We start from the raw sequence: 23,618 nt of genomic DNA, 5'->3' as shown, positions 1-23,618 counted from the left end.
ATATGACTGTTCCACACCTTAGTGCTTTAAAACAACAGACATTAAATTATCTCACCTTTTCTGTGGATCAGGAATTTTTGTGGATCAATGACTCAGCTGGATGACAGAGAAGGCTATGGCACCCTACTCCAGTACTCTTGCCTGGAAAATCCCATGGACGGAGGAGCCTGGTAGGCTGCGGTCCATGGGGTCTCGAAGAGTCAGACACGACTGAACTACCTCACTTTCACTTTTCACTTTCATTCATTGCAGAAGGAAATGGCACCCCACTCCAGTGTTCTTGCCTGGAGAATCCTAGGGGTGGGGGAGCCTAGTGGGCTGCCGTCTGTGGGGTCGCACAGAGTTGGACACGGCTGAAGTGACTTAGCAGCAGCAGCAGCCGGATGATCTTGGATCAGTGTTTCTCCTGAGATTGCAGTGAAGATGTTGGCCAGGATGTCTGTTATCTAAAAACTTGACTAGAGCTAGAAAATTTTGCTGCCAAGTTTGTTTATTCACACAGCTATAGATTCAGTTCAGTTCAGTGCAGTCGCTCAGTCGTGTCCGACTCTTTGCGACTCCATGAATTGTAGCATGCCAGGCCTCCCTGTGCATCACCAACTCCCGGAGTTCACCCAAACTCATGTCCATCCAGTCAGTGATGCCATGCAGCCATCTCATCCTCTGTCATCCCCTTCTCCTCCTGCCCCCAATCCCTCCCAGCATCAGAGTCTTGTCCAATGAGCCAACTCTTTGCATGAGGTGGCCAAAGTACTGGAGTTTCAGCTTTAGCATCATTCCTTCCAAAGAACACGGGGACTGATCTCCTTCAGAATGGACTGGTTGGATCTCCTTGCAGTCCAAGGGACTCTCAAGAGTCTTCTTCAGCACCATAATTCAAAAGCATCAATTCTTCGTCGCTCAGCTTTCTTCACAGTCCAACTTTCACATCCATACATGTGGATGTATGGAAAAACCATAGCCTTGACTAGTTATAGATTAGAGGCCTCGGTGTTTTACTGCTATTGATAGAGGCCTCAGTTCCTCACATGTGGACCTCTCATAGTGTTGTTTGACTGTCGTCACAACAGGGCAGCTGTCTTCCCCCTGAGTGACTGATAGAGAAGTTAAGCAGAAAGCTGCACCGTGCTTTTTCTCTCCCAGCCTCTAAAGTTACACATTTATTTCTGTTTTATTCTGTTTGTTAGAAGCAAGGTCTCAAATCTGATTCATATTAAAAGGAGATGAGGCACCAATGCTTTAAGGTAGAAGTGGCAAATAAATTAGGAATATACTATATAGATAGCTCTCATGTCCATTCCTGATATTTGGTATTTTGTGTGTGTCTCTCTTCTTTTTCCTGATGGATTTGGATATCTGTAAGTCTTACTGATCTCTACAGAGAACCTACTTTGATTTTTTATTTTTCTCTGGTATTTTTCTGTTTCTGTTTCGTTGATTCCTGATCTTAAATTTCCTAATTTGTTTAGGTGGAAGATTAGGTCTTTGCTAATGAGACCTTTTTCTTTTATAGTGTAGATAGAATATTATTTATATAATATGAATTCTGTTAAATTTAATAATAATTGGATCTCACTTTATGGTGTAGAATATGGTTTATTTTGGTAAATGTTCTATGTATACTTGGAAAGAATGTATATTATGCTGCTGCTGGGTAGAGTGCTCTATAAATGTCAGGTCAGATTGGTTCATAATGCTATTCAAGTTTTGTATATCCTTACTGAGTTTCTGTAGTTGCTCAGTTAATGAAAGAGGGCATTGAAATTTCCAACTGCATTCAGTTTGTTTAGTTGCTCAGTCTTGTCCGACTCTTTGCAACCCATGAAGCACAGCACGCCAGGTCTCCCTGTCCATCACCAGCTCCCGGAATTTACCCAAACTCATGTCCATCGAGTCGGTGATGCCATCCAACAATCTTATCCTCTGTCATCCCCTTCTCCTCCTGCCCTCAATCTTTCCCAGCATCAGGGTCTTTTTAAATGACTCATCTCTTCACATTAGGTGGCCAAAGGAGTTTAAGCTTCAACATCAGTCCTTCCAGTGAACACCCAGGACTGATCTCCTTTAGGATGGACTGGTTGGATCTCCTTGCAGTGCAAGGGACTCTCAAGAGTCTTCTCCAACACTACAGGTCAAAAGCATCAGTTCCTCCGCCCTCAGCTTTCTTTATAGTGCAACTCTCAAATCCATACATGACTACTGGAAAAACCATAGCCTTGACTAGATGGACCTTTGTTGACAAAGTGATGTCTCTGCTTTTTAATATGCTATCTAGGTTGGTTCCTTCCAAGGAGTAGGCATCTTTTAATTTCATGGCTGCAATCACCATCTGCAGTGATTTTGGAGCTCCCCAAAATAAAGTCTGCCACTGTTTCCATTGTTTCCCCATCTATTTGCCATGAAGTGATGGCACTGGATGCTATGATCTTACTTTTCTGAATGTTGAGCTTTAAGCCAACTTTTTCACTCTCCTCTTTCACTTTGATCAAGAGGCCCTTTAGTTTTTCTTCACTTTCTGCCAGAAGGGTGGTGTCATCTGCATATCTGAGCTTATTGATATTTCTCCCAGCAATCTTGATTCCAGTTTGTGCTTCCTCCAGCCCAGCATTTCTCATCATGTACTCTGTATATAAGTTAAATAAGCAGAATGACAATATATAGCCTTGACTTACTCCTTTTCCTGTGTGGAACAGTCTGTTGTTCCATGTCCACTTCTAGCTGTTGCTTCTTGATCTGCATTCAGATTTCTCAAGAGGCAGGTCAGGTGATCTGGTATTCCCATCTCTTTCAGAATTTTCCACAGGTTCTTGTGATCCACACAGTCAAAGGCTTTGGCATAGTCAATAAAGCAAAAATAGATTTTTTCTGGAACTCTCTTGCTTCTTTGATGATCCAGCAGATGTTGGCAATTTGATCTCTGGTTCCTCTGCCTTTTCTAAAACCAGCTTGCATATCTGGAAGTTCACAGTTCACGTACTGCTGATGCCTGGCTTGGAGAATTTTGAGTATTACTTTACTAGCGTGTGAGATGAGTGCAATTGTGTGCTAGTTTGAGCATTCTTTGGCATTGCTCTTTGGGATTGGAATGAAAACTGACCTTTTCCAGTCCTGTGGCCACTGCTGAGTTTTCCAAATTTGCTAACATATTGAGTGAAGCCCTTTCACACAGTTATCTTTTAGGACTTGAAATAGCTCAACTGGAATTCCATCACCTCCACTAGCTTTGTTCGTAGTGATGCTTTCTGAGGCCCACTTGACTTCACATTCCGGGATGTCTTGCTCTAGGTGAGTAATCACACCATGGTGATTATCTGGGTCATGAAAATCTTTTGTATAGTTCTTCTGTGTATTCTTGCCACCTCTTCTTAATATCTTCTGCTTCTGTTAGGTCCATACCATTTCTGTCCTTTATTGAGCCCATTTTTGCATGAAATGTTCCCTTGGTATCTCTAATTTTCTTGAAGAGATCTCTAGTCTTTCCCATTGTATTGTTTTCCTCTATTTCTTTGCATTGATTGATGAGAAAGGCTTTCTTATCTCTCCTTGCTATTCTTTGGAACTCTACATTCAAATGGGTGTATCTTTGCTTTTCTTCTTTGCTTTTTGCTTCTCTTCTTTTCACAGCTATTTGTAAGTACTCCTCAGACAGCCATTTTGCTTTTTTGCATTTATTTTTTTGGGGGATGGTCTTGATCCCTGTCTCCTGTACAATATCACGAACCTCTGTCCATAGTTCATCAGGTACTCTGTCTATTGGATCTAGTCCCTTAAATCTATTTCTCACTTCCTGTTAGGGATTTGATTTAGCACATACCTGAATGGTCTAGTTGTTTTCCCTACTTTCTTCAATTTAAGTCTGAATTTGGCAATAAGCAGTTCATGATCTGAGCCACAGTCAGCTCCCGGTCTTGTTTTTGCTGACTGTATAGAGCTTCTGCATCTTTGGCTGCAAAGAATCTAATCAGTCTGATTTCGGTTTTGGCTATCTGGTGATGTCCACATGTAGAGTCTTATTTTGTCTTGTCCTTCCAATGAATATTTAGAACTGATTTCCTTTAGGATGGACTGGTTGGATATCCTTGCAGTCCAAGACCCTCTCAAGAGTCTTCTCCAACACCATAGTTCAAAAGCATCAATTCTTCAGCCACCAGCTTTCTTTATAGTCCAGTTCTCACATTCACACATGACTACTGGAAAAACCATAGCTTTGACTAGATGGACCTTTGTTGGCAAGGTAATGTCTCTGCTTTTTAATATGTTGTCTAGATTTGTCATAGCTTTTCTTCCAATGAGCAGGTGTCTTTTAATTTCATGGCTGCAGTCACCAAGTGCAGTGATTTTGGAGCCCCCCCCAGAATAAAGTCTCTCACTGTTTCCATTGTTTCCCCATTTATTTGCCATGAAGGCTTCTCTGAGCTGATAATTTCTTAGACCTTCCTTGTCTTTGATGACTCCGACTCCTTTATGATTATGAAATGACCTTTTGAGCAATTCTAGTCAAGTTTCTTGTAGGACGCTGCTCTACTAGGATTTGCCTTTTTTTCTCGTGATTAGGCTTTATGGGTTTTTGAGAGAAACATTGCAAAGTTTAGATACCGTTTCATCACATCATATTAGGGTACATATTGTCAACATGATTTATGACTGTTGATGTTGAGTTTGATCACTTGGCTGAAGTTGTGTTTGTAGGTTTCTCTACTGGGAAGTCACTTTTTTCCCCACCCCTTTCCATACTGTATTCTTTGGAAGAAGTCACTATGAGCAGCCCTTACACCTGTGGTGGATTCATGTTGATGTATGGCAAAACTAATACAATATTGTAAAGTAATTAGCCTCCAATTAAAATAAATAAATTAAAAAGAAAAAAAAAAAAAGAAGTGGGGAATTATGCTGCCTCCCTTTTCAAGTGGAGTATCTGTATACAGTTGACCCTTGAATAATGCAAAGCTTAAGTGTGCTAAACCTTGTGGGCTTGAAAATCCATCTGTGAAATCAGCCAAGTGCAGATTGTATAGGACTACAGTATGTAGTTACTGTAAAAAAAAAAAAAAAATCTATGTATAAGTAGGCCTGAACAATTCAAACTCATGTTGTTCAAGAGTCAGTTGTAATTTATCTGGAATTCTTCTGTATGGGAGATTAATTTCTCCATTTCTTAATTCAATCATTTATATCAGTATGGACATACAGATATTTTATATTTTGAATTATATTCTAGCACTACATTATTTGTTGCTTAAGTTATTCCAGCTTTGGCACAATTAATTATGCTTTAAAGAGATTTTAAAAAATAAGAAAAAGGTCTTTTATATTTATCTATATATTTACTGTTTCTGATACTCTTTGTTCTGTATCCAGATTTCCATCTTGTTTTATTTTGTCGTTATTGTTGTTCAGTCACTCAGTCATGTCCAAGTCCTTGCTACCCGTGGACTCATTTACTTTCTTCCTAAACTTGTTCCTTTAACATTTCTTGTAGTACATGTCTGCTAGTGATGAATTCTTTAACTGTTTTATGTCTCAAAAATTGTTTATTTGGCCTTTTGAAATATACTTTCACTGGGTATAAAGTTCTAGGTTGACTTTTTGTTTTAGTGCTTTGGCAGTTTTGTTTCATTGTCTTGTTTTATTGTGTATGAGAAATCTGTACTTTTTATCTTTGATCCTCTGTAAGTATATTGTTTTTCTTTGGCTGTTAACATTTTTCTCACTGGTTTCTGTCAATTTGATTGTGATGTTCCTTGGTGTAGTTTTCTTCATGTTTTTCCTTCATAGGGTTTATTGTGCTTTTTGGATCTGTATTTTCATTTAATTTGGAAAAACTTCAGCCATTATTTCTTCAAAAAGTTTTTTGTTCCTTCATGCTTCCTATGTTGGGGACTCCAAATACATGCACATTAAGCCACTCTAAGTTGTTCCATAATTTGTTGATTTTTTTTTTTCTTTTATTCAGTCAGTTTCTCTGCTTTCTTTGGATGTTCTACTTCTGTGTTTTCAGGTACACAAATATATTTTTTTCAGTGTTTAATCTGCTGTTAATAACTGCATTGTAATATATTTTTCATCTCAGACATTGTATTTTTCATCTCTTCAACTTGGGTCTTTTTGGGTTTTTTTTGTGTCTGTTTAGCGTACTGATGCTTTCCTCTACCTTCTTGAACATACATAATACAGTTATAACTGCTTAAGTGTGGGAGGGGAAGCTCTATTATCTGCCATTTTTATATTTGTTTCTCTTGATTTTTCTCTTTTTAATCTTATTTTCTTGCTTCTTTGCATACCTGGTATATTTTGATTGGTTGACATATATTGTGCATTCCACTGGTTGTATGAAGTTTTTTGTTCTCTTAAATATTCTTGATTTCAAAGAACCAACTCATTGTAAAAGACCTTGATGCTGGGAAAGATTGAAAGCAGGAAGAGACAGGGGCAACAAGTAGAGATGGTTGGATGGCATCACCGACTCAGTGGACGTGAGTTTGAGCAAATTTTGGAAGACAGTGAAAGACAGGGAAGCCTGGCATGTTGTAGTTCATGGGGTTGCAAGGAGTTGGACACAACTTAGTGACTGAATGACAACCATTAAATTACTTGGAAACAGCAAATCTTTCCAAGGTTTACTTTTAAGCTTTGTTAAGCTGAAACAGAACAGACTTGAGCCTAGAGATTTGGTTGTACCACTGAGACAACATTCTTTTTTTTTTAATTTTATTTTTAAACTTTACATAACTGTATTAGTTTTGCCAAATATCAAAATGAATCCGTCACAGGTATACATGTGTTCCCCATCCTGAACCCTCCTCCCTCCTCCCTCCCCATTCCATCTCTCTGGGTCGTCCCAGTGCACCAGCCCCAAGCATCCAGTATCATGCATCGAACCTGGACTGGCAACTCATTTCATACATGATATTTTACATGTTTCAATGCCATTCTCCCAAATCTTCCCGCCCTCTCCCTCTCCAACAGAGTCCGTAAGACTGTTCTATACATCAGTGTGAGACAACACTCTTAAGAGTACTGTTTAATAGCTCTTATAGTACAAGATTTTCCACTCTGGTTGGTTAGAACATGATTTCTTTTAGCTTTGTGTGAGTGCCTCGAGGTATTCTCTTATCTCTCCGTCTTTAGGTAGTCTCACATCCTGTGGCAATCAGTACTCAGCGGAAGAACGCTTTTTAGAAATTCTCTGAAGTTCTGTAGAATTATTCTCTGTGTAATTTTTCTCCATGTATTTCTCTCCTCTTTTGTACTGTATCTTGTAAATTCTATATGCCTTGGCCTCCCCTTACTCAGGCCTGTCTTCTCAAATAATAGAAAATGTTAGGCTCTATTTGGTTCTTCGTCCTTGCCATGCAGCCTGAAAATTCTCCAGGCTGGCCAATTACAGAGACTTTTCTCCTTTGTTTCCCTTCTTTCAGGGGTCATTGTCCTGTGCTGCCTGTTGCTTGATATCTAAAAATCATTGTTTCAGATATTTTGTCCAATCTTTTAGTTAACATGGGAAGGTAAATCCTTCCCTGTTGTTCCATTATATAAACTAAAGGACATTCCCTTTCAGTTTCTTAAAGGAATACTGAATTATATATTATTAAGTGAGCATTTTCACTCAGATTATTAAAAGTTTGTTCCACTGTGGCTTTTTAAAGTCTTGTTTTAAGATGTCTGGTGCTAGTATTATTCTATTTCCCATATGTTATTTGATCTCTTTCTTATTGTTTTTTTTTTTTTTTTGCTTGTGTTCCACTTCAGTTGCTTCTCTCAGGTGGTCTTTAATTTTTTCTCATTTGGTCATTTTCTTCCCTTTTTGTCTTGAAAGGTAAGAAATTTAAATTTTACCCTATTCTTCTTTGAACAGCTCTTAATGTATCCTTCCATTTTAATATTATTTTGTCTTTTTTTTCTCTTCAGTTTCTATTATGAGGTTTTAAAATTTCTGAATCTGGGTGCAAATAGTCACCAAATAATGTTTAATTCAGTATTGTAATTTGTTTATGCCTTGTGGTTTTTGTTTACGTTGAGGGATTGTCATCACCTGAAATGTCTCAGTTCTTATTTTTTAAAAATTTATATATTTATTTTATTTGGAGGACAACTACTTTACAGTATTGTGATGGTTTTTGCCATACATCAGTGTGAATCAGCCATAGGTATACATAATGTCCCCTCCATCCTGAATCCCCCTCCCACCTCTCTCTCCACATTTTGTTTTTGTCTCATAGTAACTTAGCAGGTCATAGTAGTATGCAGGTCAAGAAGCAACAATTAGAACTGGACATGGAACAACAGACTGGTTCCAAATAGGAAAAGGAGCACATCAAGGCTGTATATTGTCACCCTGCTTATTTAACTTATATGCAGAGTACATCATATGAAATGCTGGACTGGATGAGGCACAACCTGGAATCAAAGATTGCTGGGAGAAATAGCAATAACTTCAGATATGCAGATGACACCACCCTTATGGCAGAAATCGAAGAAGAACTATAAGAGCCTCTTGATGAAAGTGAAAGAGGAGAATGAAAAAGTTGGCTCAAACTCAGCATTCAGAAAACTAAGATCATGGCATCTGGTCCCATCACTTTGTGGCAAATAGATGGGGAAACAGTGGAAACAGTGGCAGACTTTATTTTTTTGGGCTCCAAAATCACTGCAGATGGTGACTGCAGCCATGAAATCAAAAGATGCTTGCACCTTAGAAGAAAAGCTATGACAAACCTAGACAGCATCTTAAAAAGTAGAGGCATTACTTGCCAACAAAGGTCCATCTAGTCAAAGCTATGGTTTTTCTAGTAGTCATGTATGGATGTGAGAGTTGGATTATAAACTTTGGCTGAGTGCCAAAGAATCGATGCTTTTGAACTGTGGTGTTGGAGAAGACTCTTGAGAGTCTCTTGGACTGCAAGGAGATCCAACCAGTCCATCCCAGAGGAAATCATTCCTGAATTTTCATTGGAAAGACTGATGCTGAAGCTGAAACTACAATACTTTGGCCACCTGATGCAAAGAACTGACTCATTGGAAAAGACCCTGATGTGGGGAAGGATTGAAGGCAGTAGGAGAAGGGGATGACAGAGGATGAGATGGTTGGATGGCATCACCAAGTCAATGAACATGAGTTTGAGCAAGCTCTGGGAATTGGTGATGGGATAGCAAAGAGTCGGACATGACTGAGCTACTGAACTGAACTGAGCTTATCATTGATGGAGACATTATCTTTGTGTTTGTCAACCGTTGGCAGCAGTAATTTGTTAAATTCCTCAAGAATACCCTCTTTTGACCTACATAGCAAGGAAATCAAAAAAGAAGGAATATATGTATATGTATGGCTGATTCATTTTGCTGTACAGCAGAAACTGATACAGCAGTGTAAAGCAACTATACTCTAATTAAAAAAAGTACTCTCTTCTGTCTGTAAAATGTAGTTTACTTGATGGATGGCTTTTTTTTTTTGGTAGTGTTGGAGGAAGAATCCAGCATTTTTAATGTTATGTAAGACCCTCAGTTTCCCATAGTTGGTACTTTTTCCTCCTAACACTGTTTCCAAAGGATAGCCCTTTTACCGTCTTCTGCTTTTACAGTTCTTATCCAAGATGAGATCCTTGACTTTTATGTTGCTAATTCTTTATTTTTCACACATAATCTAATCCCCTCTTCTGTTTTCTGTTTTTGTTTTTTTTTTTTTTTAATTTCCTGAATCCCCTAGCTCTCTCAAAGGACTTGATGTAGGAGCCCCAGGATGGAAGGCACTGGAAAGTGGTTTGTATTTTTCTTCTTACAGGCAGTTTTAAGTTTATACTGTTCTCTTTCTTCTGCCTCTGCCTAAGACAGGGGATTTTTGTGGTTCTATTTGCTCTTAATTTTGATGTACATATTTTTTGGGAGTGGTATGTAGAGAGATTCAGATTTAGACAACTGTCGATACTTTTGTTTGCTGTAAATTTGGAAATTCTTCATGAGAGCAGTTAACGTATTTTTTTTTTCCTATGATTTAACTAAAAAAAGGTAATTTTAAAGTATTATGGCATGTGACATGGCATTTGACTTTTAAAATGGTTGGATTTTGCAAATTAGGGACTTTGGAATTTTATTATTTTACGTAACTATTTTTCATGTAAATTTTGAGTTCCAGATTGTTCTTACACCTATGTGTGGGATGTCTATAAAGTTAGGTTAAGGTTACTACATAATACTTTTTAGTGGTTTAATGAAATAGTGAATTATTGTTACTTGACCTTTTGAAAAGGTCAGTAGTACATTTTGTTTCATTTTTTTAAAGGACATTTAAATGTAATGAAAGTCAGAACTGCAATATTACCATGAAAGTAAAGGTTATGGGGTACATTTAATTGTGTTTCTCTATTTTTGAAACTGCTTTGAGGGAGATTCTGATAAAATTCTCGTGGTAATTGTTTTCAAGAATTTTATTACTCTTTTTCATTTTATACTGTTGGAGTAAAAGATTATATTTCTGTTTGTCTTTTTCTGCTTACCTTTGCTTAGATTTCATGTGTATTATGCTATTTAAGGTACAAAGTTTAAGCTGCTTTCCCATTCACTTTCTCAAGAAAGTAAAACAGTGTATTTCTCAGAGAACTGTCCTTTGTTCCTTAGAAAGACTTTTAAGTAAAATTTAGTTTTTTCAGATTATAGTTAATGAATATTTAAATTAAAATAAGTAACAGTGTTTCAAGGATTTTATTTATTAAAGGTCTGCAAGTGTGGGAGAACTAAATATACTCTGATTTATGAAAATATTTCTCTGATGTCTGTATATTAAGATTATTTAAATATATTTTCACTTTATTAAAATTTGGAAAACTACAAATATGGGGTATGTCATGTTTTTTCCTTCTATATTCAGATCAGTTTGAAGGAATTTCTTTTTTCTTGAATTTTTTTCCTAAGAAATAACATTTAACTTTCTCCTTTATGTCTGCATAAACATTTGTTAGTATTTCTTATTTATGTAAATGACTTTTTCTTTAAAAACAAAATCCTGTCTCAGTGTTTTGATTACCCAGTAATCACAAAAGTTTCTGACATATTTTTGAGTTATTTTCCCTTAAATGCACTGTTTTGTTGCTTATATTTTAACAAGTATTTGAATAAAGTTGATGCCTTTTAGAAAATACAGGAAAATGTTGCCTTTTTTATGTGATTCTGATTGACTTCTCTTAATTTGAGTTCAAACCTTTTTAATATTTTCCACAGGGAAGAGATTTCCACCTGAGACTATTGCTGCCCAAAGATTTGCAGCTGAAGAATGCCAGGTAATGTGGTGTTTTGTTATATACTCTACAGGCATCTTGGTGGGATGGGCAGTCACATCTGTATAAGCTGATTCTGTTTGTTAGAGTTCTGTTTATTAATTAGTTAACCAGAAGCATTTCTGATTTTTGCAAATCAGTGTGCTTTTTAAGTGATTTTCTGTGGTGTTGAAGTGCTCTTCAACAGCAAAACAGTCTAATTTACTTTTTATTTAAAGCAGTAAACAACAAATGAAAATATTTGGAGAATAGAAAATAATTAGAAAACTTTGTTTCCAACTTTTGACTGATGTTAATTATGTGTATGTTCAGGCATGGGAAGCCCCACAGCATCAGTTCTGCCCTGATAGAAATTAGGTGTCAACATGGGCTATAGGTATTGACAGCCCTTCAAGGAATGTCAAGAGATGAGAATAGAAATTTAGGTAACACCTAAAATCTAATTTCTGCTCCAAAATTTTTCTGAGGGTAGGAAGGGAAGAAGAATCCAGAGACAGTTACAAGTAGAACTGACAGGATTTTGTGACTCATCAGAAGTGGGAGATAAGAGGGGGAGAGGAGTGGAGGATTCTTTGCAAATTCCTAACTCAGATCATTAAACTAGAGAAGAGGTCACAGTTGGAAGAAGTTGAAGGGGAATTGTTTTAAGGCATATCAGATGTGAAGTATGAAGAGGAGATTTTAGTAGGTAGCAGTGTTTTGGTTGGAGAAGGAAATGGCAACCCACTCCAGTGTTCTTGCCTGGAGAATCCCAGGGATGGAGGAGCCTGGTGGGCTGCCGTCTCTGGGGTCGCACAGAGTTGGACATGACTGAAGCGACTTAGCAGCAGCAGCAGCAGCAGCAGTGTTTTGGTGGGGAACTTATGCATGAAGCTTGGAGTGGAGATGTGTGTAGAAGTCACAGTAGGCATGGGATTTGGGGCCATGAATGTGGATAGGTTTTCCTGCATGGATAGAGTGAGAAGAGAAAGCTAGTGACATAATCTTAAGGGCATAACAATATTTAAAGGTGTGGTAAATAAAGAAGACCTTGAAAGAAGACAAAGCATTGACCAGATTTAACAGGAAAACCTGGACAGTTATTTCTGAAATCAAAGAAAGAGCAGCTTAAAAGTCAGAGTGGTTAACAGTGCTTAGTGTTGCAAAGGGGTCAGGTTAGATTGCACGCTTCATGTAGTGGTTGAAGTCGGCTTGTATTGGGGTTTTTGGAGTGGGTAGAAAGGAAATGTAAACAGTAAAAACTACTTTGAAGAGCAGGAGTGGCTAGAGAAAGGTGTGCAGTCAAGGAAGAGTTATAATTATGTGTTTTCTTAAAAAGAAGATTTGCTTAAACAAGTTACAGAGGAAAAAATGCTAGCAGAGAGTAAGGATACCACAGTAAAGGAGTAATTAGTGAATTGATGTGACTGAGTTGGTGGCAGGAGGTGGAAAGTATATTTGAAGGTGGGGTTTCCCATGGGCAGTCGAATGAGCTATTCTGCCCCTGTGATAGGAGATAGCAGAGAGGATGTGGGTTAGCAGACCAGAAAAGGAGAGTCATGATGGTTTGAAAAGACCATGGTTGAGAAAACTCAGACTTTCTACTTCTAGGTAAGTAAAAGCATTTCTAGAAGAGTTACCTAACAGTGTTAAGAATGCAGCTGAGGGTGAGCCGGTAGATAGATGAACATTATTTATCACTACTTACACAGTTAAAAGTATGTATGTCCTTAATTTGGAATTTAAGGAAGATTAGATTGTTATAATGGACACAGGAGCGTATGGGGCTACAGTCCACGAAGTCTCGAAGAGTCAGACACGACTAAGCCAGAACAAACACAGATTGTTATAATGCATTTGGTTTCTCAAATACAAGTTCTGTAAATTATGATCAAAACTATTGGTTTTATTTAACCTACCTTGGAAAAGAATCCAGTTCAAGAAAACATTGCTTTGGATATGTTAAAATTAAAAAAAACGTACTGTTTGTTTGCATGTCATTAGCTGATTGCAGTCATTTATATTTTGAAATAAAGTTAGTACCAACAGTTTGAAGACATGATTTTCAACAGTACTAGTGGTAAAAATTTTATTAACTTGTCAGAATTATGTTTATGTCATTCTTTTGTATGTATGTACATATTAGAGTTGGCATACAAATGTTTTTTCCTTTTAATTCTAAACAATGAACAAACCATTTTGTTCCATTAAAATTTTAGATTACTATGTAGTTGGCAGCTGAAAACAGCACTTAATGGATATCATCACATAGTACAACAGGTAAGACCTTTTTTTTAAAAGCTTTGTTTTAAGTGAGGGCAGTTACTTAATCTGATCACATGGACCACAGCCTTGTCTAACTCATGAGCCATGCTGTGTAGGGCCACCCAAGATGGATGGGTCATGGTGGAGAGTTCTGAAAAAATGTGGTCCACTGGAGAAGGGAATGGCAAACCACTTCAGTATTTTTGCCTTGAGACCCCAATGATCAGTATGAAAAGGCAAAAAGATAGGACACTGAAAGATGAACTCCCTAGGTCGGTAGGTGCCCAATATGCTTTTGAAGGTCAGTGGAGAAGTAACTCCAGAAAGAATGAAGAGATGGAGTCAAAGCAAAAACACCACTCAGTTGTGGATGTGACTGGTGATGGAAGTAGAGTCTTATGCTGTAAAGAGCAATATTGATAGGAACCTGGAATGTTAGGTCCATGAATCAAGGCAAATTGGAAATGGTCAAACAGGAGATGACAGGAGTGAACCTCGGGAATCAGCGAACTAAAATAGACTGGAATGGGTGAATTTAACTCAGATCATTATATCTACTACTGTGGGCAAGAATCCCTTAGAAGAAATGGAGTAGCCATCATAGTCAACAAAAGGTCTGAAATGCAGTATTTGGATGCATTCTCAAAAACGACAGAATGAAATCTGTTAGTTTCCAAGGCAAACCATTCAATATCACAGTAGTCCAAGTCTATGCCCTGACCAGTAATGCTAAAGAAGCTGAAGTTGAATGGTTCTATGAAGACCAACAAGACCTTCTAGAAATAACACCCCAAAAGGATGTCCTTTTCATTATAGGGGACTGGAATACAAAAGTAGGAAGTTAAGAGAGTAACAGGCAAATTTGGCCTTGGAGTACAGAATGAAGCAGGGCAAAGGCTAATAGAGTTTTGCCAAGAGAACACACTGGTCATAGCAAACACCCTCTTCCAAAAACACAAGAGAAGACTTTACACATGACGTCACCAGATGGTCAATACCAAAAACAGATTGATTATATACTTTGCAGCCAAAGATGGAGAAGCCCTATACAGTCAGCAAAAACAAGACCGGAAGCTGTGGCTCAGATCATGAACTCCTTATTGCCAAATTCAGACTTAAATTGAAGAAAGAAGGGAAAACCTTTAAACCATTCAGGTATGACCTAAATCAAATCCCCAACAGTTATACAGTGGAAGTGAGAAATAGATTCAAGGGATTAGATCTGAAAGACTGAAAAACTATGGTGAAGATTCGTGACATTGTACAGAAGGCAGAAATCAAGACGATCCCCAAGAAAAAGAATTGCAAAAAGGCAAAATGGTTGTCTGAGGAGGCCTTACAAATAGCTGTGAAAAGAAGAGAAGCGAAAGGCAAAGGAGAAAAGGAAAGATATACCCATTTGAATGCAGAGTTCCAAAGAATAGGAAGGAGAGATCAGAAAGCCTTCCTCAGTGATCAGTGCAAAGAAATAGAGGGAAACAATAGAATGGGGAAGACTTGAGATCTCTTCAAGAAAATTAGAGATACCAAGGGAACATTTCATGCAAAGATGGGCACAATAAAGGACAGAAATGGTATGGACCTAGCAGAAGCAGAAGCTATTAAGAAGAGGTGGCAAGAATACACAGAAGAACTGTATGAAAAAGATCTTCATGACCCAGATAACCACGTTGATGGGATCACTCACATAGAGCCAGACATCCTGGAATGTGAAGTCAAGTGGGCCTTAGAAAGCATCACTAGGAACAAAGCTAGTGGAGGTGACGGAATTCCAGGTGAGCTATTTCAAATCCTAAAAGATGATGCTGTGAAAGGGCTGCACTCAATACACCAGCAGATTTGGAAAACTCAGCAGTGGCCACAGTACTGGAAAAGGTCAGTTTTCATTCCAATCCCAAAGAAAGGCAATGCCAAAGAATGTTCAAACTACCTCACAATTGACCCTCATCTCAAGCGCTAGCAAAGTAATGCTCAAAATTCTCCAAGCCAGGCTTCAGCAATATGTGAGCTGTGAACTTCCAGATGTTCAAGCTGGTTTTAAAAAAGGCAGAGGAACCAGAGATCAAATTGCCAACATCCACTTGATCATAGAAAAGGCAAGAGAGTTCCTGAAAGACATCTACTCCTGCTTTATTGACTATGCCAAGGCCTTTGACTGTGTGGATCACTTTCATCAAGAGGGTCTTTAATTCTTCTTTACTTTCTGCAATAAGGGTGCTGTCATTGGCATATCTGAGGTTATTGAAATTTCTCCCAGAAATCTTGATTCCAGTTTGTGCTTCATCCACTCCAACGTCTCTCATGATGTACTTTGCATATAAGTTAAATAAGCAGGGTGACAGTATACAGCCTTGACATACTCCTTTCCTGATTTGGAACCAGTCTGTTGTTCCATGTCCAGTTCTAACTGTTGCTTCTTAACCTGCATACAGATTTCTCAAGAGGCAGGTAAAGTGGTCTGGTATTCCCATCTCTTTCAGAATTTTCCACAGTTTGTTGTGATCCACACAGTCAAAATGTTTGGCATAGTCAATAAAGCAGAAATAGATGTTTTTCTGGAACTCTTTTTCTTTTTCTATGATCCAACGCATGTTGGCAATATGATCTCTTGTTGCTCTGCCTTTTCTAAAACCAGCTTGAACATCTGGATGTTCATGGTTCATGTACTGTTAAAGCCTGGCTTGGCAAATTTTGAGCATTACTTTGCTGGCGTGTGAGATGAGGGCAATTGTGAGGTAGTTTGAACATTCTTTGGCATTGCCTTTCTTTGGGATTGGAATGAAAACTGACTTTTTCCAGTACTGTGGCCACTGCTGGGGTTTTCAAATTTGCTGGTATATTGAGTGCAGCACTTTGACAGCATCATCTTTTAGGATTTGAAATAGCTCACCTGGAATTCCATCACCTCCACTAGCTTTGTTTGTAGTGATGCTTCCTAAGGCCTGCTTGACTTCACATTCCAGGAAGTGTGGCTCTGGGTGTGTGATCCCACCATCATGGTTATCTTGGCCATGAAGATCTTTTTTGTATAGTTCTTCTGTGTCTTCCTGCCACCTCTTCTTAATAGCTTCTGCTTCTGTTAGGTCCATACCATTTCTGTCCTTTATTGTGCCCATCTTTGCATGAAATGTTCCCGTGGTATCTAATTTTCTTGAAGAGATCTCAAGTCTTCCCCATTCTATTGTTTCCCTCTATTTCTTTGCACTGATCCCTTAGGAAGGCTTTCTGATCTCTCCTTCCTATTCTTTGGAACTCTGCATTCAAATGGGTATATCTTTCCTTTTCTCCTTTGCCTTTCGCTTCTCTTCTTTTGTCAGCTATTTTTAAGGCCTTTCCAGACAACCATTTTGCCAAGTGAGGTTAGGAAGTTACTAAATATGCTCTTTTTAAAACCTATTTTGCAAAGTGTTATATAACACACTGGTTTAGTTGTTGCTGAATTCTGTAGGTTTTTTCTCTATCAAGCATTTTAAGGAGCCATATTTTATGTAAAATATTTTCTGTCTAAAATCCTCAGCACATTTCCCGGTAGCATTTGTGTTGAAATTTTATTTCCATGGTTGGAACTTCAGGGCCTTCAAATGCATTCACTCTCTCTTCCTGAATAGCAGTGATACCAAAAGTATCCCAGCACCCATTTAGGAGTTGTAGGTTATTTGTGGCAAAAATGTGATTGTAGTTCAAGATTAGCAACAGAAAAGTGGGGTGGAAATCACTTAGGATCAGGTATGCATATGTAATAAGAGTAGATGTAAAGGCAGCATAGATGAAATATAGGCAGGATTTATTTAGTTACTTTTTATTTATTTTTTTAATTTATAAGTTTATGCTTTTGACACCCTTCACCCACTTTATCCACATCCCCACCCAAATTCAGTTACTCGTAATGTTTAGGTTCCTCTACCTGAAAATTCTTTTAAAGATTAGAGAAACAAGCAAATCAGTTACTGAAGCAATCGAAAATAATGAAGTACCTCTCGTAGAAAAGTAGATGTAAATAGAGCTGCCTTTCTTTTAATGGTTTATTAATTTGTGTGTTTTTCCTGATCTTCTGTTTTCTCTATCTTAAAGCAGGTTATTATCTATGGTAAATGACAATGACAGTTACTCTCACTTAAAGCAGTACTGAACCACAAAGTAATACAGGAAATTGTTTGATTTGTAGAAAGTAGACTGACATTGCTGGCAATATAATTACAGCATATGTTTAAGGGAATGTTTAAATGATTTCTCTTTGTGTTCTCTCCACCGTCCCCTCCCCTTTCTCTGAGACTATGTTGTATGCTAAAGTTTAAGAAATGAATCTAATGAGATAGCTAAATAGCTGGAAGAAAAACTTAATGAAGACTTAAGATTCATAAGTTTTTCTCCACCGATTCACCAAGAGAGTTCCTAGAAAAAGTCACAATTATGTATCTCCCCCCTGCCCGCCAATACTGTAGAACCCAGTGTTAGTTTTAGTCTTTGTTTTATTCCAAAGTCCAGGTGAACGTTACTGTTCTTTCCTGGTATCATTTTTAACTTCATTAAATATGAGTCAAAGTGGAAGGTGTGGTCAGCAGTCTTTTTTATGAAGGGCCAGGTAGTAAATTTTACAGGTGTGTGGACCCTAAGATCTCAGTTATGACTACATAGCTCTGCCCTTGTAGCACAGAGCAGCTTTGACAAGAGGTAAATGAATAGGCGTGGCTGCATTTCATTACAACTCTATAAAAACAGCTATTGGGCTGGATTTAGCCTCTGAGCTGTAGTTTGCACACTTTTGGTATAATTTATTACTCATCACTAGTCAACTACAGGGGAAATATATAGAAGAAGGGAAAGTCAAAGATTTGTTCTGCAAACATGTGCCCTACCAAGCTACATTAAGGTATGAATCATATGCCTCGTGTATTGTTGAATACTTTAGATTATTATTTTTCTCCTCTAAAAACTGGAATTTACATATATGCTTTAGAACTTAGTGGTGGTAGTGCAGTGCATTAGAAAAAGTAGCAAAAATAACATTATTTTGATTTCAAGCAGAGAAATGATGTAGGTTTATTTAAGAGAGCAATTTTAATGAGAATTTTTTTGCTTTTATTTTATAATAATTTTCTTTTAAGAATCAAAGATTTCTAGGAAATGGAGCTGACACTTTAACATTGTACTTCAGAAGTTATTTCCTTTTTGTCGTATTATTGTAACTGTTTTACCTTATTGAAAGATTGACTCCTTTTGAATTAATACAGGTTGCTTGTGAAAGGACAAAATTAACAACTATAGGCAGTCTTTAAGGTCAAAGAAAAAATTAAAATAGACAGTATTATTGATTAGTTAATTCATTGTTCTAACTAGATTTAATTGTATAGATTTGCCTGATTTTTATATTTTATACTCCTCTTGACATTCAGTCATACTATTTTTTTTAATAGTGCTGTGGTTTGCTAGATTTGCTAAACTTGACAGTAGTCAGTGCTGAAGAAATAGAGTAATGTGTGAGACTTTAAGTGCCATGCTTACATAGTTCAGCATATCTCACCAAATTAGATTTGAGGGCTTTAATTACTCTTTCAGAATGAAATTGGTAGAAATAATACTGTTGATGACCAATAATTCAATTCTTATACTTTTAAGATAATTAATTTTTTTTATATTTATATGGACTTAAATTTCCATTTCCAGTGCATGGAGTATTCATTGTACACTGAAATTAATTAAAAATATGTTTTGGTCTAGAGAATGAAGCAGTCTCCTGATCTAGTGAGTTTTATGATGGAGTTGAAGATGGTTTTGGTAAGAATTTTTTTTCTAACACTGTCATTATACTCTGTAAATCTGGTGTGTTTTTATAATTCCTTTAAAAACTAACATTAGAATTTAAAACTCTCAACTCTCAGTCATTTAATGTTTTATTTTACTCGTGCATAAATGTGGATGGTACTTTTCTGGAACTGCAAGAGGAATAGAACTGTGTGTAAGAACCAATTTGATGGGTACACTTGACGCTAGACTTGGACAGGTGGTGAAGAAATAAAGTGTACTTCTGGTCTGTTAGAGAATGCAGCATCAACAGAGATTAAAAAATCACTCTTAAAGATACAGTACAATGTAGAAATAATTTCATATACAATTACAGATTTCGGAAAAACTTGTTAAGCTTCATTACATATATACAGTTATATACAATTGATTATTCAGTTAACTGTGCATAAATTGGCTTCCTAGGTGGCGCTAGTGGGAAAGAACCCGTCTGCCAATGCAGGAGACACAAGAGACATGGGTTGGGAAAATCCCCTGGAGGAAGGCATGGCAACCCACTCCAGTATTCTTGCCTGGAGAATTCCCATGGACAGAGGAACCTGGCAGGCTACAGTCCATAGGATCACAAAGAGTTGGACATGATTGAAACGACTTAGCATGCATGGATACATAAGATACTTGATTAGCAAAAGAAGGATGACTACAGTAAATACCCATGGACCCATGAGCAAACTTCAAAGTTTTGCCTAAGATATTTCTTTACCTACCTACTCTTTTAGGAGAAGGGGACTGGAGCATTTTAAAAGGTTTCCTACATTCTGAATTTGGTTCATTAGATATTCATGCTATCTCTTATCATATTCTACTTTTTTTTGGTAATCTGGCAGTTAAATCTAGAGGTCTGAATGAAGTTGCATTCATTTCTCCTGATAATAATAATTTATGCTCTGTACTTCTTACTCTGCATAGGAGGTACATGGTGTCTGGTAGTTCCTCATTTAATAGAGTTAAGATTAGTCAATAGGTTTAGATCCATCCAATATAAAGTTTCTGATGAGCCTATCACCTACTGATTTTAGCTTCCAGTGATGGTCATTAACTACATCCACTGTTTTGTTAGGGGTTGCAAATGGTGATTTTTAAAAATCCATCGTCTACATTAATTAGCTGAAAATTTCACAGAAAAGAAGTTCCCCTCATCGTTTATTTGGTAAATTTGAGATCTTGCGCATACTGGAATGAGGATAAGTGCTTGATTTTTTTTTTCCTTTTTTTTAAAATCAATTTTAAGAATAATGAGTTGGTACCTAGGAATTCAAAGGGAACTAATGATTTTTTTAATATTATGAACCCGTGTATTTTAAAGTATTTGATTAACTTTAGTCCATTGCGATTATTATTCTTTTTAATGCTTAAATTTTACCAGTTTTGGTCAATATAAGTCCTTTCATGTTGGCTCCTGAGTTCTTTTAACACAATATAAGCTTCGCTTTGTGGCACCAGTTGCCCCAGTTTCATTCACTTATCCTGTTTTATCAAAGAGATATGGTTTCTTTGTAGAAAATGGTACTTGGATGCCACAGTCTTGAAACTGGCATGTTCATTGCTATTTGTTGTTCAGGCACTAAGTCATGTCTGACTCTTCACACATGGACTCTTCAGTCCATGGTGACCCCATGGACTGTAGCACCCCAGGCTTCCCTGTCCTTCAGTATTTGCCAGAGTTTGCTCAAACTCAGGTCCATTGAGTTGGTGATGCCATCCAACCATCTTATCCTCTGTCACCTTCTTCTCCCCCTGCCCTTAATCTTTCCCATCATCAGGATCTTTTCCAATGAGTCTGCTCTTCACATCACCTGGCCAAAATATCTTCAGCATCAGTCCTTCCAGTGAATAGTCAGGGTTGATTTCCTTTAGGATTGACTGGTTTGATTTCCTTACTGTTTAAGGGATTCTCAGAAGTCTTCTCCAGCACCACAATTTGTAAGCATCAGTTCTTCAGCACTCAGCACTCCCTTCTTTATGGTCCACCTCTCACATCCATACATGATTACTGGAGAAACCATAGCTTTGACTATTCAGACCTTTGCTATTACCTATGTTCATTTCAGTATTTTCAATTCACATCTGGCATAGGGGTTTTACTTCTTTGACTTTTATGCTTGTATCTCTTTTCTCTTAAATCTGAGTTTTCATTTCTAGTATTTCTTTTGAAGTACTGTTGATTTACAATGTTGTGCCAGTTTCTGATGTACAGCAGAGTGACTCAGTTATGCACATATATACATTCTTTTTAATATTCTTTTCCATTATGGTTAATCACAGGATATTGTATATAGTTCCCTGTGCTGTATAGTAGGACCTCGTTTGTCCATTCTAAATGTAATCGTTTGTATCTACCAAACCCAAACTCCCAGGCCATCTACCCCTCCTCCCCTCTTCCTTGGCAAGCACAAATCTGTTCTCTATGTCTATGAGTCTGTTTCCATTTTGTAGATGGGTTCATTTTGGCCAGATTGTAGATTGCACATACAAATGATATCATACAGTATTTCTCTTTATCTTTCTTAGACTTCACTTAATGTGATAATCTCTATTTGCAGCCATGTTGCTGCGAATGGCATTATTATTATTATTTTTTAATAGTTGAGTAGTACTCCATTTTATACATGTACCACATCTTCTGTATCCATTCATCTGTTGATGGACATTTAGGTTGTTTCTATGTTTTGGCTGTTGTGAACAGTGCTGCTATGAAAATAGGGTGCTTGTGTCTTTTTGAGTTAATTTTGTCTGGTTAAATTCCCAGGAGTAGGATTGTTGGATCATGTGGTAATTCTGTTTTTAGTTTTTCTTTTCCATTTTGAGTATTAACATAGTTATAATTTTATGTTTTAATTATGCATTTCTCACATCTATAAAATATTTCTTGTATTTGTTTTATAAAATTACAATGCCACTATATTTCTACTAACAACTGAAAGCATTTTGTTATTTCTTTGTGGTTCTGTTTTCTCTTTATTGTTAGCAGCAGCTGCCACATATTGAGAACTTAATTTGCTTGCTAGATTTGTTTTGAATTCTTTTTTTTAATATTCATGACAGAGGCTTTGGTGAAAAGTTTGGGATCAAATGAAAGTATTTAAAAAGTCACTTTCTAAAGTTTAAATTTTCACTTATAAATTTGTAAACTGTAGTTATGAGGTTTATCAAAGTTCATTGTAAATTTTGTCAAAGGCTACAACATTATAACCTTAAAAAGGTTGAAGTAGTGAAACATTTTGGTTTATGTCTCCTTGACATTGGACAAAAGTTGAAAAAGTTTCTTTTGGCTTTTTATCATAATTTTGATAAGCTACACAAATAGGACTAAGAGAACCAGAGTAAAACTATGTGGCCCATTAGGCTTTACTATGAAGCTAATTTAAGCTCTCATGGTCATTTAATTTTGAAGAAATACTCATTAGTTTAAAATAATGTGATTGCTCTCTAATTCACAGTAGTCTGTTTAGTGCATTTGTTATTGCTTTCCTAAATGAGATCCTGTACTTTAACTCTCTAAAATTGTGGACAGGGTTGGTAATACTGTTGCACATTTGTGGCAGTCTACCTAAAGATGTAAGAATTATTAGTTTATTTATTGGGTTGTATTATTAGTAATAGGGTTAACCTAATACAATCCCTGGTGAAAATATTGAGAATGTTGCCCAAATGAAATCAGTAGCTGTTGAACTTATTTCAGGACATTTTGTTAAATTTCTCTTGGAGTTTCCTAGTCCTAACTAGGCGTGTAGTAGGAGTTTGATATATATTTATTAAATGAACAATTATATTTTAAAAGAACTCAACAGGTAGGTTATTTTATTCCTATTTTAGAGCTGAGTCACTGAGTGCCTAAGGCCTCAAAACTTAATTGTTTAAAGTTAGGATCTAAACTCCTGGTTTGTAAAGCCTGTGTTCTTTCTTCTAAGTACCTTTGCTTCATTCTCCACAAGAACACTTTGCTTCTCTGTCTTTGCACTTTTCTCTGTTATGGTTCTAGAGTAGGAATAACTTGTCTGACCCAAAGTAGAAGGCAGAGTTAGCAAATGCCGTAAATCTAGGATTAAAGTACTCGTTTATCCAAGTAAATTATTATCCAAGTTGTTTTTATCTTCAGTATATATTAATAACAGTAATTAATATTTTTGAATTGAAAAAAATTTCCAAAGAAATACTATGTAACTCTTACATGTTTGTAAGTACAGGAGCTATACTGACTCCTGTTAGTCATATTTGTAACAGGAGAATCTTAATACTAATTTTGTGGACAGCACTAAGTAGTTTATGAAAAGGCAGTATACTTTTTGTCTTCTCGGAGCTTCC

General features: G+C 36.9%; 1 protein-coding gene across 7 annotated transcripts in view; it reads left to right on the top strand.

The window, feature by feature from the left end:
• The window catches only part of FANCL (FA complementation group L), a 182,364-nt gene that overhangs the window by 96,440 nt on the left and 62,306 nt on the right, over nucleotides 1-23,618 (top strand). For 3 of the 7 annotated variants that reach the window (XM_055540170.1, XM_055540175.1, XM_055540174.1), the window contains 3 exons: nucleotides 11,212-11,270; nucleotides 13,466-13,526; nucleotides 19,230-19,286. The exons of 1 other annotated variant lie outside the window; for it this stretch is intronic. In XM_055540170.1, coding sequence (XP_055396145.1) covers nucleotides 11,212-11,270; nucleotides 13,466-13,526; nucleotides 19,230-19,286 — 177 coding nt within the window. Of the gene's footprint in view, nucleotides 1-9,703; nucleotides 9,757-11,211; nucleotides 11,271-11,990; nucleotides 12,858-13,465; nucleotides 13,527-14,538; nucleotides 14,667-19,229; nucleotides 19,287-23,618 lie in introns of those variants that run through there. 3 more of the 7 variants (XM_055540177.1, XM_055540176.1, XM_055540172.1) reach the window with 3 other exon arrangements.

The sequence above is a fragment of the Bubalus kerabau genome, chromosome 11 (assembly GCF_029407905.1).
Source record: "Bubalus kerabau isolate K-KA32 ecotype Philippines breed swamp buffalo chromosome 11, PCC_UOA_SB_1v2, whole genome shotgun sequence".
Classification (NCBI taxonomy): Eukaryota; Metazoa; Chordata; class Mammalia; order Artiodactyla; family Bovidae; genus Bubalus; species Bubalus kerabau.
This window is presented reverse-complemented; position numbering and strand designations above follow the sequence as displayed.